This window comes from Taurulus bubalis (genome assembly GCF_910589615.1).
Source record: "Taurulus bubalis genome assembly, chromosome: 7".
Lineage (NCBI taxonomy): Eukaryota > Metazoa > Chordata > Actinopteri > Perciformes > Cottidae > Taurulus > Taurulus bubalis.
Window position 1 is genome coordinate 24,615,625 of NC_136595.1, and position 14,855 is coordinate 24,630,479.

The 14,855-nt window shown below is 43.8% G+C and overlaps 1 protein-coding gene across 1 annotated transcript in view; it reads left to right on the forward strand.

The window, feature by feature from the left end:
- Window positions 1-14,844, forward strand: part of sbno2b (strawberry notch homolog 2b) — a 53,107-nt gene extending 38,263 nt beyond the window's left edge. Inside the window, exons 19-31 of the mRNA XM_079220894.1 lie at window positions 106-237; window positions 370-505; window positions 1,070-1,182; window positions 3,559-3,630; window positions 3,723-3,831; window positions 3,930-4,001; window positions 4,868-5,011; window positions 5,232-5,326; window positions 6,970-7,062; window positions 7,197-7,328; window positions 8,386-8,462; window positions 8,997-9,187; window positions 9,953-14,844. Of these exons, the coding sequence (XP_079077020.1) occupies window positions 106-237; window positions 370-505; window positions 1,070-1,182; window positions 3,559-3,630; window positions 3,723-3,831; window positions 3,930-4,001; window positions 4,868-5,011; window positions 5,232-5,326; window positions 6,970-7,062; window positions 7,197-7,328; window positions 8,386-8,462; window positions 8,997-9,187; window positions 9,953-11,181 (2,595 nt within the window). The 3' untranslated portion in view covers window positions 11,182-14,844. The remainder of the gene's footprint in view (window positions 1-105; window positions 238-369; window positions 506-1,069; window positions 1,183-3,558; window positions 3,631-3,722; window positions 3,832-3,929; window positions 4,002-4,867; window positions 5,012-5,231; window positions 5,327-6,969; window positions 7,063-7,196; window positions 7,329-8,385; window positions 8,463-8,996; window positions 9,188-9,952) is intronic.
- The last annotated feature ends 11 nt before the right edge of the window (window positions 14,845-14,855 follow it).

Consider the following 14,855-nt stretch of genomic DNA (forward strand, 5'->3'; position numbering starts at 1 on the left):
GCTCTCCAGTTGAATCAAAGTCTCACATAAGCTCAAAAAATAAATACACATTCATGTTATTTTATGAGCAAAAGGTGACCATGGGATACAACATTTCTTCCGCAGATGACTGGTCGGAAGGGTCGCGTGGTGCGGCGTCCCGACGGCAGCGTTCGTTACGAGTCCCGGGCGGAGCAGGGTCTCACCATCGACCACATAAACATCAAGGAGAAAGATCGCTTCATGGGCGCAGAGAAGGTGAGCGCCGCCAATCAAATCGATGCATCTACTCGCACACAAATAATCGTGACTCGGCTGGGAAACGAAATGTTACGGCTTTGTAAACGATCAATGAGATCTCCGCCAATAATCCAAACCTCTTTCCTCCAGTTTGTGGCCATCATCTCGGAGGCGGCCAGCTCTGGGATTTCCCTGCAGGCCGACAAGCGAGTGAAAAACCAGAGGCGCAGGGTCCACATGACCTTGGAGCTGCCTTGGAGTGCAGACCGGGCCATTCAGCAATTTGGTGAGTCAGGAAATCTGATCTCACAACAGCGTTTCCCCCCTAGGATGGAGTGGTAGCGGTTGTGGTGGTGTTTTTTGCACGTGTTTGCAAATTGTATACGTCTGCCTGCTCTACAAAGACTGTTGAGGCTTAAGTGCATCCAGAATATTTGTTTGCAGTAACGAACAGGAGAAATGTCTGTCTGTCTCGCTCGCATAAATGAAGGAAAATACACTTTTATCGGACATAATAAAATAATAATATATGGGGCAGCAGTAGCTCAGTCTGTGGGGACTTTGCTTGGGAACCAGAGGGTCAAGTACGGGGATGTGTGTGTGTGTGTGTGTGTGTGTGTGCACCTAGGGATTAAGGGTTAAATACAGAGGCTTAATTTCGCTGTGCGCTGTGACAGTTAAAGGTGATTTACATTTTTATTATCGTAGATAAATTACATCTCATAACTGACTTATGCTACCTTGTCTTTTAGATGTGAGAGGGTGTCAGACTTTTTAAAGTGTTTTCAATCTCTCCGTGTGTGTGGTTGGCATAAGATGGATAAATTAAGTCTTTTCCTTCTCTTCCCAGGTCGCACACATCGGTCCAATCAGGTGACGGCCCCGGAGTACATCTTCCTCATCTCAGAGTTGGCTGGGGAGAGACGTTTTGCCTCCATTGTGGCTAAAAGACTAGAGAGCCTGGTAAATATCATAGCCTTAGAGAAGTCTTTGTGTGTGTGTATGTGTGTGTTGCATTGTCCTTTCTATTTTGTCCCACAATTACTTTCATTTAACTGAGATAAACATGTCTCATGGGGGGAAATAGTCCTTTTCCTCTTGTTGTCCTTGTGTGAGAAGAATCGTCCCACTGTAAACGGAGAGGTTTTGTGTTTATTGATTGTTGTTCTCTGGTTAGCGACTCTACCCCCTTTTTGCCATTTTGCCTCTTCACCCAGCCCTCACCCTCTGCCCTTCCTGTTTGTTATCTTTGGTATTCCCGAGCCCGAGAGGCGGAGTCTCTTTTATTCTTAGTTCTCTTAAAGTCACATTAACGTTTTTTTTTTCTCCACAAACCCCAAGAGATTGTGGGTCTTTCCCGTCTCCAGCACAATAACGGAAAACTGAACAAGCAGAAAAAGCAAACGGGGCTTGCGTTGATGATTTATAACTCACGGTTTACTCAATTTTCCATAATTATCAATGCGATTCAGCAGAAGCAGTCATTTATTTCCATTGTGACACAGCATGACAGTTCTTTTGCGAAAACGGTGAGGAAGGAGTTTTGGGATGGTGGTTCCAGGAAGTCGTTCACGCGTTTGCCAGCCGTGTTCGGTAAATCTGTATTAAGAATAGGTCCCATCATGTCTCACTGACACACACACACACACACACACACACACACACACACACACACACACACACACACAGCGTGCTGAATAGCTTTGCAACCCTCTGACTCCAGATCAGTTGTGGAGTCATACTTGGCAAAGACCTAGCTTTTGTTTTGGTATCTCAAGGCATTCTTCTGTGTGGGCGGAGCCAGAAGCTTGGCAACAAGTCTCTAAATTTCCCTTCACCTCCCTCGGAGTTCATTTGAAATTGTATGGAAGACAGTAAAACACGGACTGAAATATTTCATAGACCCGGCAATACGATTCAAAGTGACTACGGACTGTTCAAACCTTTCCAAGTGGTTTTATTTTTGGTGCCACTGTCTTCTGTTTCCTTCAGAGCCGGGAGACTACTAGCGACGCAGTGAGCGACATGGCTTCTCTCCAGAGAAAGAAATAGGCAGCTTTTGTTACTGATCTCGCTTCCTAGAAATATCTTTTCAGTTGATCAGTTGACCGGTTTTCCAGTCACGGAAATCAAATGGAAAAAATGAGGAGAATGTGAAACGGCCTGGAAAAATCTTGTGGTGTCCTAAAAACATAATTTCTACATCGAGAATGTTGCCGACTGGTCTATTTCTATCGGAGCTCCCCGAAATCAGATAACATGTGGCTGAGCGAATAGCAGTTTATGGACTAGAGTATTTTTAAATAGACTGCTATATTGTGGAAACGCCGTGAACAAACCCACAAAGACACAAATTGATGTCAGTTTCACACTTCAACCTCATCTGGTTCCTCTTGGGCAGAGAGGCTGTGTCCTCGCTCTAGCTGCTGTGTTTGTGTTTGCAATGAATCTCAAAGAGTTTGACCTATTCATATTAGACTAATTAAACGTAAAACTGAGATTTACAACCGTACTGGCATTCCTAACGCATCACTACTAAACAACAGTTAACTCCAGTGGTGGAATGTAGCAAAAAGTACTGTGCTTCTACAAATATTTAACTTTTTACTCCATTACTTTTGTCTGACAGCTTTATCTGATTATGCATTGGAATGTTTCTGATAAAATGAAAGAAATTGTGTTTTTTCAGAGCACTAGTACTTAAAAAGAGCACAACCTTAAACATATACAGCACTAACATGCAACACATTAGTGCAGCTTAATGATTTGTATCCAGAAACAACATATTTGTTAGTAAAATACTGATGGAGAACATTTCACTTCTTCTGTTAATACTGAATACATTCACTTAAGCATTTGAATACATGACTTTTACTTCAAGTGGAGTATTTTCACAATGTGATGCAAGTACTTCTACTCAAGTAAAGAAGCTAAATACTTCATCCACCACTGGTCATATCAGACCTATTAAACATGTTTGATTTCCAAGTAATAATTAAAAGTGATTAAACACGCCAAACATTCATACGAAGTGGTGATTTCTGTAATTATAAAAAATGCACTAATGCACTAGCAAACACTCCACAATCGTGTGAAATACTCTCGTGTTTAAAAGAGCTGGATTTATGAATGAGAGGGCTGGACGTCCTGTCAGGTTGTAGTAATCCCCCTCGCGTGTTGAAGGCCGTGAAGTCGGGTTGGGTATCGATGATCAGCAGCGAACACGGAGTCATCCCACGTCACTTTGTCCTCCTGCATTAGTGCGACGGTGCTCTGACGGCTCTAAACCCCCAATACCGCTAATACGAATAATAACGCTGTCGCTAATCCACTTTGCAGGGAGCGTTGACCCATGGAGACCGAAGAGCCACAGAGTCCAGAGACCTGAGCAAGTACAATTTTGAGAACAAGGTAGGCAAAAAGTGTCTAAACAGGATTCCTTTTTATTTTGTCTTTATTATATTATTCATCTTTAACAACTACACGTCCCCTTTTTCTTGCAGTACGGTACCAAGGCTCTCGATAAGATCACCAAAGCAATCCTTGGCCACATAGAGAACAAGGTGCCCCCACCCAAAGGCTACCCTGTGGGCGAAGCCATGTTCTTCAGAGGTGTGTTTTGAGCTTCGGTCGACCGTCAACGGAGAACATCTTTTACTGTGATTGATCCGTAGAAACAACTCTTTGTTTTTTTTCCCCCTCTATTTCAGACATGAAAATTGGAATGATGGACGTGGGCATCTTCTGTAGGGAGTCGCGCTTTGGGATCAGTACTGAGAAAGGTAGAGTACCCAAGAGGCATGCCGGCATATTGTGTGCTAGTTTACTTTAAAGGGCTAGTTTGGCTGTTTTTGAGGCGGGGTTGTATGATCCGGTGGCGGTCGGCTCGGCCCCAGTTTGGAGAAACCGCCAGGACGGGAGCAAAGCAACGTACTGCAGCAGCAAAACATGTTTTAGACGCATAAAAACATCAGTATCGGTTTAAGTGTATGCTACATTTGGATTATTTTCACCTCTTTACCTTGCCGTCACACTGCCCTTTACAAGCGGGAACTGAAGCCGTTATCTTTGCTCAAAATAACACTCACTAACTAACCGATCACCAGCAACTTCTGTGATTATTATTATATGTTCAAATTTGTGAATTTGGTGAATTCCAAGTCACACAATAAGAAAAACAAACTAATCGATCGTGGCAGCAGTAGACTAACAACGTCTGTTTTTGTCAATGGAGTCTCGTAGCTTTGGCGAGAGCACAGATGGATAATAATGGATTCAGTTCCCCGTCAGAGACGGCAGTCAAAGTGATGGCAAAGTGATGTAAATATTCTAAATATAGCGCGCGCCTAAATGGATATAGATACATTGGTTTTGCTGCTACTGCCGTCCACAGCTGAACATTTCTCTGCTCCCGTACGTTTACCCCTGTGTGCTTCTCCAAAATTTGAAGGGTGCCGGCCACCATCTGCTGCAGGTAAATACACCGACTGTGTATAAGTACCTCGTACGATAAACTATCCCTTTTTCGAGGTGAAAAATATCAACCCAGGCCACCTACTTCAAAATGTGTGTCAGCTGTGTTCTTTGTTCATGCGTCAACTCGAGAAGAGCCGCAGTCACTGTTCTGTGTCGTCGTCTCTCTTCCCAGACTGCAGCATCACCAAGTTCTTAAACCGCATCCTGGGCCTGGAGGTCCACAAGCAGAACTATCTGTTCCAGTACTTCACGGACAACTTTGACTACCTGATCGAGAAGGATAAGAAGGAGGGCAAATATGACATGGGGATCCTAGGTATGGAGGTCAAGTGTTTCCCACAAACACAGCAGGGTTTTTGGGTTTTACAGACATTTAATCTGTGAAATAAAAACGCAGAATAAGTTCATGTTTAAAATAATTGTCTGTCAACATACTGTGAATGAGATCACAATTGGCCCTGAGGGGATTGCTTTTTTTTAAAATTTAAATTAAGTCGTAAAGAGTAATTATTTTGTCTCTCTTGCGTCTCTGACAGATCTTGCCCCGGGTAACGATGAGATCTATGAGGAGAAGCAGGAAACTTTCATGACAGTTGGAAATCCACAGGATGGACAGGTTGTTCTCTATAAGGTATGCAGGCGTCGCCTCATTTCAACGAAATATCCTCATTGTATATCTGGAGTTACATTGCTCAGCTTTTAAAGGAGCAAAAATTAGGAGCGTGTGTGTGTGTGTGTGTGTGTGTGTTGCAAAAACAAAGAAGAGATCATCAATACTGCGTTGCCTTCGTGGTCCTGTACGCCATGAGGAGGGCAGCTCACAGCCTGGTGAGCAGAGTCACATGTACAGGCAGATCTCCAGGCATTACACCAACCAGAAGGGATTCTATGAATATCCATGAATCCCCAAAAAAGAAAATGCAAATCTTGTTCTCTCTCTCTGTTAAATCCAGCTGGGCTTGGAGGCTCCCAGTAGACCAAAGCAATAAAACAAAGTTCACGTTTAATGGCGGCTAAGCAATCTTCACAGGTTAAGTAGCAAATACCAATGACTATGAATTTCCGTGAGGTTTGCACGCTGCACAGTTTCTGCATAGAAAAGAGACCCTGAGATTTGTTCCACATGACCTGCAGCCCCAGAGGTAACTCAAGTAGCTACTTCTGCACTTCATGGTGATTGATGTCCTTTTGCCAGCAGTAAGGCTGTTATCATACAGGCTTAGCCCGGGGCCGAGGGGCCCGTGCAGACACCGGTGGCAGGTGGGAACTGGATAATTACCGATATCTTCCCCTTTTAGCTGTCGGCTGCATTTGACATTTTTGAGCAGGCAGAATGCGGCACACAGCTTGGACCAGTTCAGCAAGTGTAGAGGGAGAGCGTCGGGTTCGTGCATGTGTGTTAGCGCCGTATGCTGTAGGTGTGTGGTTTTAACTAAATAGTCCGTTTACGACTTCTGAAACCTTTTCCCAAGGGACTAGGAACTTTTTGAGGAACTCCAGCTGCAGGAATCAGGCTCTAAATTAAATTCCGGGGACATTTTTTCCACCCGAAAAAAAGTCCCCGGTCGGGGGTGTTGCTTTCTGAAAGTACAGGAACCTTCGGGGGTGGGGTTTGCGGTCGCTAATTGGTTAAACACACACAGCGCCGCTGCTTTAACTATTGTACCGCTTCATTCTTAAAACAAGGAAATACTGCAGGATCATTTTAGGACATAGGGAGGGCATTTCTCTTTGTTTTCATAATATTCAAAGTAAAGATAGGCTCTGCTGTCGGCTTCCCCACTCATTTTACAGAAAGACAGAGACGGATCGCACAAGCTGAGAGGGCATCAGTTAAAGAGAGAGCGATAGAGGAGAAAAAAACACTCAACACATGATTTACTGTGGAGACAGAGGCTTGTAGTTTAATTTTCTGCATTTCATTCTTTCCATCCATCAGTAAATACGATGCAGCAGTAAATGTCGTCACAGGGAGATAAAACCAAACGGTTTCTGTTTGTTTTGGGGTTTTTTTATACGAGACGGGCGGGCACACTGACCTGCAGAGTGCGTTTACCCCTGTGACCACCGCGCAGCCCTCGTGCCATGTCATGTTGCTTTTCCATACGGGCTGGAGGAACCTTTTAGTTCCTCTAAAAGTCGTGCCAGCAGTAAAACTAACAAGAACTTCTTGGTGCAAACGCAGCTCCTGTTAGAAGAAGTACTTTTGGGTTTGCTTGGTTCCCCCTCTTTCCCAGCACACGCTTAAGTCTGTGATCCTTTTTGCCCCCGTAGATCAGCGTGGACCGAGGCATGCCCTGGGAGGAGGCCTACAACCGGTCACAAAAGCTCAGCAGCCCCGATGAGGGATTCTACCTGTCCCTGAAGGTGAGTCCCTGATATATTCAGTATACTGCAAGACGCACTACATGTATACAATATATTACTCAACACAGACCTCACTAGACCTCTCTGGAAAGATGTTATTAGTCCATAACTCGCTCTCCGTGGCCTCTCCACAGCTGCGAGGAAACCACCCGTGTGTGCTGCTAGCGGAGCAAGGCCGAGGCAAGAACCTCATCGTCTACAAGCCGAACATCGGCAAGCAGACGCACCCGGAGAGCCTGGACAACCTGCAGCTGCGGTACCGAAAGGTAACTGACTCCATCTGTCAGCGCAGCTCATAGTTGTATCTGCACATGCCGTCTAGATGCCGGGGTTATTATCATGAACTAAAACTGAAACTATAATGAGAAACGAGCTTGGAAAATTTGTAATAAACTGAAACTAAATTAGAAAAATACTCCTTAAGAAAATCTAAATCAAAATGATAGTGTCTGGTTAAAAAAATAAAAGAATGTTACTGTGATAAATCAGGACAGAAAACAGGATTATCTGGAAACTCGTGACATCAAACCACAGAAATTGAATCAAAATTTCAAGAAATGGCTTTAGGCTGCAACTGCTTCACAATGAATCCATTTTGTTTTAATTAAATAAACAAGGTTTAAATATTTGAGTAGATCAGACTGCTTTACTTCGGACTTCAGATTTCTTAAATTGCTATTTGGAGTATATATGCGGAGTCTGATGCCCCCTTGTGGCCGTGGAGGAGTACTGAACCCGGCAACGTTCAAGGCTTTTTAGAGCCGAACAATGTGGCCGAAGATTACAGACTCATTGAACTCATTGACAAAACATTTTACTAAAGCTGCACCTGTTTCACTTCCCTACATGAACAACAGGGTGAGGAGAACTATAAGCCCACTGAACACAATTCATTTTTTTTATTGAGCTACAAATTATACGGTGCAAGTATAAAAGAAGTCTTCCTCACTTGGGTCTCTAAATGGGCCTCAAAGATAGACCCCACCTACCCAACAACAAAAACAATAAAACATTGTCTTTGTATAGAACATGTCAATGCTACTTGTAATTGTATGAATTGTTTGAACCAAATCTAGAAAAATGAGAATACTAAATACAATTTGAAGTGAATTAATAAATAAAAGGAAAAGACACAGGAAGGGGGGATAATAGTCACCTTAAAAATAATAATAAACAAGATAAAACTACGATCTCACTCACTTCTTTATTACTAACGTTTCTGTCTTGGTAAATATATATATTAAAAGCTGCGTTACGGTGTCGCATCAAACTGTGAAGTCCTTTTGCTGATTTTATTTAGTTGTTGTGCGTTTCCTTCTCCAGGTGACTCCAGAGGAAGCCAAGGACAGCTGGGAGAACCAGTTCACCTTCTCCTTCAAGAAGTGTAGCCATGCCAACTGGTAAGCAGGAGTCCACCTTGTCCCTCTGGATTAATGGCTCAAAGCATCCAATCAGGCTGCTGCTCATTAGCAGCAGTCAGCCGGGGCGGATTAAAGGTCAGGTGCCGTTCCCGGGGATTTGCAGATCACCTGAGAACTAGTCGTGAAGAAACGACCTGCAAGTCCCACGCGTGCCCTCGCCGTCCGATGACGGAATGGAATGCTGGGATGTCGTTTTACTGCCATTCATTTCAATTAATCTTATTTTGTACAGCCCAAAATTAGCCTCGGAGGGCTTTACAATCTGTACAGATACACCCCTGTCACGGGACCTCACATCGGATCAGGAAAAACTCTCCCAAAATAAATAGAAAAAAAAAACTTTCACGGGGGAAAAAAGGGAAGAAACCTTTGGTAGAGCAACAGAGGAGGATCCCTCTCCCCGGATGGACAGGAGCAGTAGATGTCATGTGACCAGAATGAACAACATAACAGAGTTACAGCACATTTATCTGGTCTTTCTGAAAGTTAAACTTTTTTTGTCTCTTTTCCTAGGAACGGGAAGTGTAAGAAGATCGAGGAAGGTCAGGAGTGTCTGCAGGGCATGCGGCTCCGTCAGTACCACATGCTGTGCGGCGCTCTGCTGCGTGTGTGGAAGCGTGTGTCCGATGTGGTGTCTGACCTCACCAGCTCCAGCATCCTGCAGATTGTCCGCCTTAAAACCAAACACCATAACAAGCAAGTCGGTCAGTACAAGTCCAACGCACTTCACTCTCACTGCGCACGTATCATTTCCCGGTGTTTCGAAGCTCTTTCGCTGAACAATGGCAGGAATATTCTGTAAAACAATCACAAGAGAGACGTTTTTTTTAATGTGAATTTGAACCAACAGACGCCAGTTGTTTTGATGATGCGATGCGATAAAGTGCTGACACTTCTTTTTATGGCGAATTGTGGAAATGAAAATGTCGCTGACATTTCTTATGAACTCCTTTGAGCCACAGTGACCCCGACACACAACGTGTTGTAATGCAGCTCGACTTCTGGGAAAACCAAACAGCCCTATTTCAATGTGCACTATGCACATATTTTAAATAAATATATATACATATTTTTTTTTAGAGTCGTAAAAAATGGAGCAGCTATCTCCATTGTGCGTATTCAGACCTAAACGTTCTAGAATACATGAGCTTTGGGTTTGGATCATCCCATGTTTGGAAAATGTCAACTATTCTGCACTATTTTATACTGGAAACTAGATGATATAACAAAGTTATGCATTCATTATCTGTATGCATTTGTTCATGTTTTTTCAAAGGGTTAAACCTGAGCTTGAGAACAATGATAGCCATCATGTCACATCAACACAGGGTTAATGTGGAAAGAGAAGTTCAGGGAAGGGGAAATTGTATCAGAACTTCTCTATTGAAGTGTTTAGTTAACAATTAACTTTCTAAAGTATTTACCTCGCCGATACCCGCGACGTCACCGTACTCCTCTTCCCGTTCCAGGCATCAAGATCCCCGAGAACTGCGTGGCCCGCGTGCGCGAGGAGCTTCTGCAAATGGACGACGAGGTGAAGCGGCGGCGGAAGGAGAGGGAGCAGCAGGCCGCGGACCAGCGGCTGGCCGAGGAGCGAGCGCGCAAAATGGAGCAGGAGAACAAACACCTGCTGGCCAACCTGTTCAACCAGAAGCCGATGCTCAACCAGTCGCTGGCGCAGTCGCTCGCCCAGAGTCAGATCCTCAAACAGAAACTGAACCCGAACGCTCTGCAAAGGACGCAAACTGGGGCCATCTCTCAGCTGCAGAGGCTGCAAGCCCAAAACCAGTCCGCTCTGCAGCAGAACTTACCCCTGCTGTCCTTGCAGAGAAACCCCAATCAAACGCAGCAAAGGACCCACAACAGCTGGGCCAACAATTCCAGCGCCACCAACAACCGGGGCTCCGTCCCCAACACGGTCGGCATCCGCTCCAACTTCTCCCAGTTTTACCCCCAGTCCTTCGCGTCCCCTTTCCCGCAGCTGAAGAGCCCGTCGCTTGCACTCCATCCGGCCGCGCCGTCTCCCGGCGTGTCTTCCAAGAGTCCCCTGGACGAGATCTTGGACCTGACGGTGGGCTCGCCGTCCCCGTCGCCGGACAGCACGGAGGCGGGACTGAATCTGGACGTTCTGGCGGCGCACTCCGCGGCGTTCGGGGAGGACTTTAGCCTGGAGTCTCTGATCGCCCAGACCGCGCCCAGCGCCCAGCAGCACGCCGCGGTGATGCAGCAGCCTCTGTTGCTGCAGCAGCAGCATCTGCAGGCGACGCCGCAGCAGAACCACAACCTGCTGGCCAACAACCACCACCAAGACTTGTTGGATTTATTGGACTTGCCCCTGTCCCCCCAGATGCCCACGCAGAAAGCCAGCCCGTCGTCCTCTACCTCCTCCTGCTCCTCCTCCACGTCCTCCACCTCGAACAACCTGCTCCCGCACGCCGCCGCCGGCGGCCTCCTGCCCGCGTCCGGCCTCATCCCGACGTCGTCCTCCTCCTCTTCCCTCTTCTCCAGCCCGTCCTCGTCCTCCTCTCTGTTCTCCAACTCCTCCCCCCACTTCCCTTCCAACTATCTCCTCCCCCAGTCGGACTCGCTACCGTTGCCCAACGGCCACTCCGGCACCCTGGACGTCCGCGAGGCCCTGAACAGCATGCTGCAGGGACCGGACCGCGGGTCTGTCATTAAGTACCGGCCACAAGACTAAGAGCTTGAGCAGCAGCTCGTCTGGACTTTGTTTGTTTCCCCCCCTTTTTAGGTAATTGTTTTAGTTTTGTCTCTTTTTAAAGCAGATTTTGTCTTGTTTGCTGCTGTCTTATGATCGCAACCTCGGACCTACTCCCTCCCCCCCCCTCAGGGCCTATAGTCACGTCACTGCCTGTCCTGCGCTCGGCTCACCCTTCTCTTTACCCACCCGTAGCGTTCACCTGCTTGAGGCTGTTTTTAGGCGGCAGCGGGGCTCCATCAATATCAGATTTCTGCACCAAAGTGTGTCCTCCACAGTGAAAGGCAGCTGTAAAACAAACACAAACACACAAAAAAAGACAAAAAACAACAACGTGATAACTGTATTTTATTGAATACGACGTATTTTACGAGCTGTCAAAACAAAAAAAAAGCTCATTCATCGAGGTGTGGAAATCTTTTAACAAAACCTCCCGCTGCTGATTTTACGAGGTAATGATTGGTGAAGTTGCTGGAAGCTCTAAATGCCTTTCACCAGTTTTTAAAAACCCACATCTTTTTAGACTTTGCTTTACTGTTACTTCTGCTTCATGGCCGTTCGTCTTGACTCAAACAAGGCTGTATGCAAGGCTCGGGTTGGAATGAAACAAAAGATAGCATCGAACTGGAAGATGAGGAGAAAAAAAGAGAACCCCCCCCCCCCCCCCAGATGAAATCTTTTAGCTGATAAGCCATGAAATGCCTCAGTTTTCTTCGTCTTCTTCTTCTTCTTCTTCTTCTTCTTCTTCTTGTTTAGTTCTTCTTCATGCTCCCTCTTGTTTCTCTCCCTGCTTGTATGAACACTAGTGTGAGGAAAAAGGGAGAGGAAGAGCAGTCTGCTGTTGCAAACAGTGCCTTTTTGGAGAAATCTATAAATGCAGTCTTTAAGAATCCATGTAGCCTAATGTATAGATTTGTACTCTTGAACGTTGGTTTTTTCATTTTAATTTAAACATGGTATATTTTGTATTTAACTTTTAGCCCCCTCGGTCGTTGTTTGTGTTACACTATGCTGGTGGCGGGTTTCAGGAAGAAGCCTCCATGCAGCCCGTCTGTGCTTGTGTGATTGTCTGTGTAGCAGCGGATTTGTCTTTTTTTTCTTTTCTGTGTCCTTCTGTCCCTGTTGATGCGACAATATGCTACATGGTCAGTATGGCACGGCTTATTGAGCAGCATGGATAAAGAAATGTGTCCAAAAATGTTATCAACCTTTTTTTCTTTTTTTTTTTAAGCTGACAATAACATTTAGCGATGCGACTCCTGGTTTGATCGGATATTGAATTTCTCAGGAAGGTCTCGAGTGCTTTTGTTGTTGTTGTTGTTGTTGTTTGATGAAATTTCGTTTTTAAGTCTTTTTAAATACGGTGGATGACAAAGAATTTTAAAGGTTTTATTGTCTTGAGGGCTGAAAACGAAATAAAAATATTCTCATGAAATATTTTTCCATTTCCGGCGTCAAGACTTAAAAAAAAAAAAAAAAAAAAAAACACAAAAAAAAGTTGTGACGCGTGTGCAGACTCGTGGCGTTCACTGTGTATGATCGTACATATTTAACAAACAAAAAACACACACACACAAAAAACAAAAAAACAACCTGTGAGAGCCGGCCATCTTTGTGTGAAAGCCATGCACTGTATGTTGTTGGTTCATGACATCAAAATGCCGGGATAAGTTCAAGTGATCAAAAAGCAATAAAACCATGTTCTACATTTGTTGTGAAACAGAAATGCCGAAGTACTGTTTACGCTCAACAGGCAAAGCTTTGTGGTCCCGTCGCATGATTATGAATCTTCATATTTCTGTTGTGCTTCATGGTCCTTTCTTTTAGTTGAACAGATTCTTAAAATGCATAAAACCTTCTTCTTTCTTTCTTCTTTTTTTTTTGTATAGTACGTTTTCATGGGATGAGCGCAATGCGTTCTTGATGTTTTAGTCATCGTTATTATAAAAGTCATTGTTATTTATATTTAAGGGATATTTAGATTTTAGATATGTTATCCTGCTTATTAGAATAGTCAACGAAAATGTTTGGTCAGGGAAGTTTCTAGTTTGCAAGATTTACTATAAAACAAATTCTATTATAATCTGCCACCAAATAAGATTGCACTGTTCTGTACTGCTGTACAGTGTCTGGATTCTTTTAAAATATATATACATATATATTTCTGCTCATTTCAGTTTTGCTTCCGTCGAGTAAAACTGTTTCTCCAACTCGCAGACCTTTTTTTTCGTCGGGCCTCCCGTTTGCAGAGAGATACCAAAGTATTCCACACACACACACACACACACACACACACACCCCTGAAAAGTTACCGGCGCGGCGATATCAGACCTTTTGTCAATCTCAGGAAGAAGAACCCTACAAGAGGCGCTCAGCAGAAATATATAATAAGTTCCCCTCGTGACCGTGGTGAAACTAACCAGTACACGTGCTCCTCTGTTCTTAACTCTGTGCTGTGACTCTTGCTGTATTTATGTTCTAGACTCAATGTGACGGGTTTGTTGTGTGTCCTTGTGAACATGTCAGTGATTCTAAATGTTTATGCCTTCTTAGGGCAAAGATCAACGGCTGGTTCCTCTTGTTTTTGAGGAACATACACTTTTTTCTGTTTCAGTATTCGTCTGTGTTGGACATTTTAATTCACGTTTTGGCACCCCGGGTCACACTGAGATGTGCGATTGATCTGTCCAAGCCTTCACCTTCAGTGTCACAGATGTTCAGACTCACGGGGTCTCAGATCCTTGTTAATGCTTCTTTTCTTTTGTTTTATTTTCTTTGTTGCAGCTTCTTTATTGTATAGCATGTTTGTTCCTGGTACCCTCAATAATGTCGCTTTTTAAATATTCCTCATCGGGCACATTCCGAGACATCAGTCTGCAAAAACGATTTGCCTTCGATTTTTTTTTTTTTGTGTGTTGTAGTCGCACAAATAAAGCTTTATGCATTTGAGGGATACGGACCGCATTTTTTAGGACGAAAAAGCTTTCTCTTTTTTTTGGTAAGATTCGTAGTATTTAGTGTAGTTTATCGTTTCATTATCATTTTGCACTAAGAATGGCATAATCAAGTTACTGTTCTCGTGGGTTATGATTGAGCATTGCCAGCTTGTTGTTTTTCTGATCTTTGATGGATAGCTCTGTGTATACTGTAACCATCTTTCCTTGTTTCTTCACCATATTACATACATGTTATCACCCTCGAAAAAAAATAATTTATTGCTAACAAAAAAAATGAAACAAAAAACATGCTACTGATTGTATGTATTTTTAAACAAAGCCTATTTTTTCTGTAAAAAAAAAAAGAAAAAAAAAGAAACTGTGTTCAGCACTTTTATTCTGGGTTGTGCTTTTGTTTTCTATATATTTATAATTTAGATCCAAATGTATATATTGTAAAATTTGTGCCTTTCGACTAATTCTTTAAAAAGGTTTTCTACTCATTAAAGGAAGGACTATATGAAATTGCAATCTTAACTTTGTAAACAAATAAAAACTTGAAGATTGCTGAAACTGAGTCTTTTGTTCATCGGCCCAGTTTAGGAGAAAGGCCTTTGTTCTCACTGGAGGCTAAGTGTGTGTAACATCACCTCATTTATTTACATGAGTTACATAAAGAAAATATAGAGAATTATAAAGTGAAGAGAACTGGCACCACAA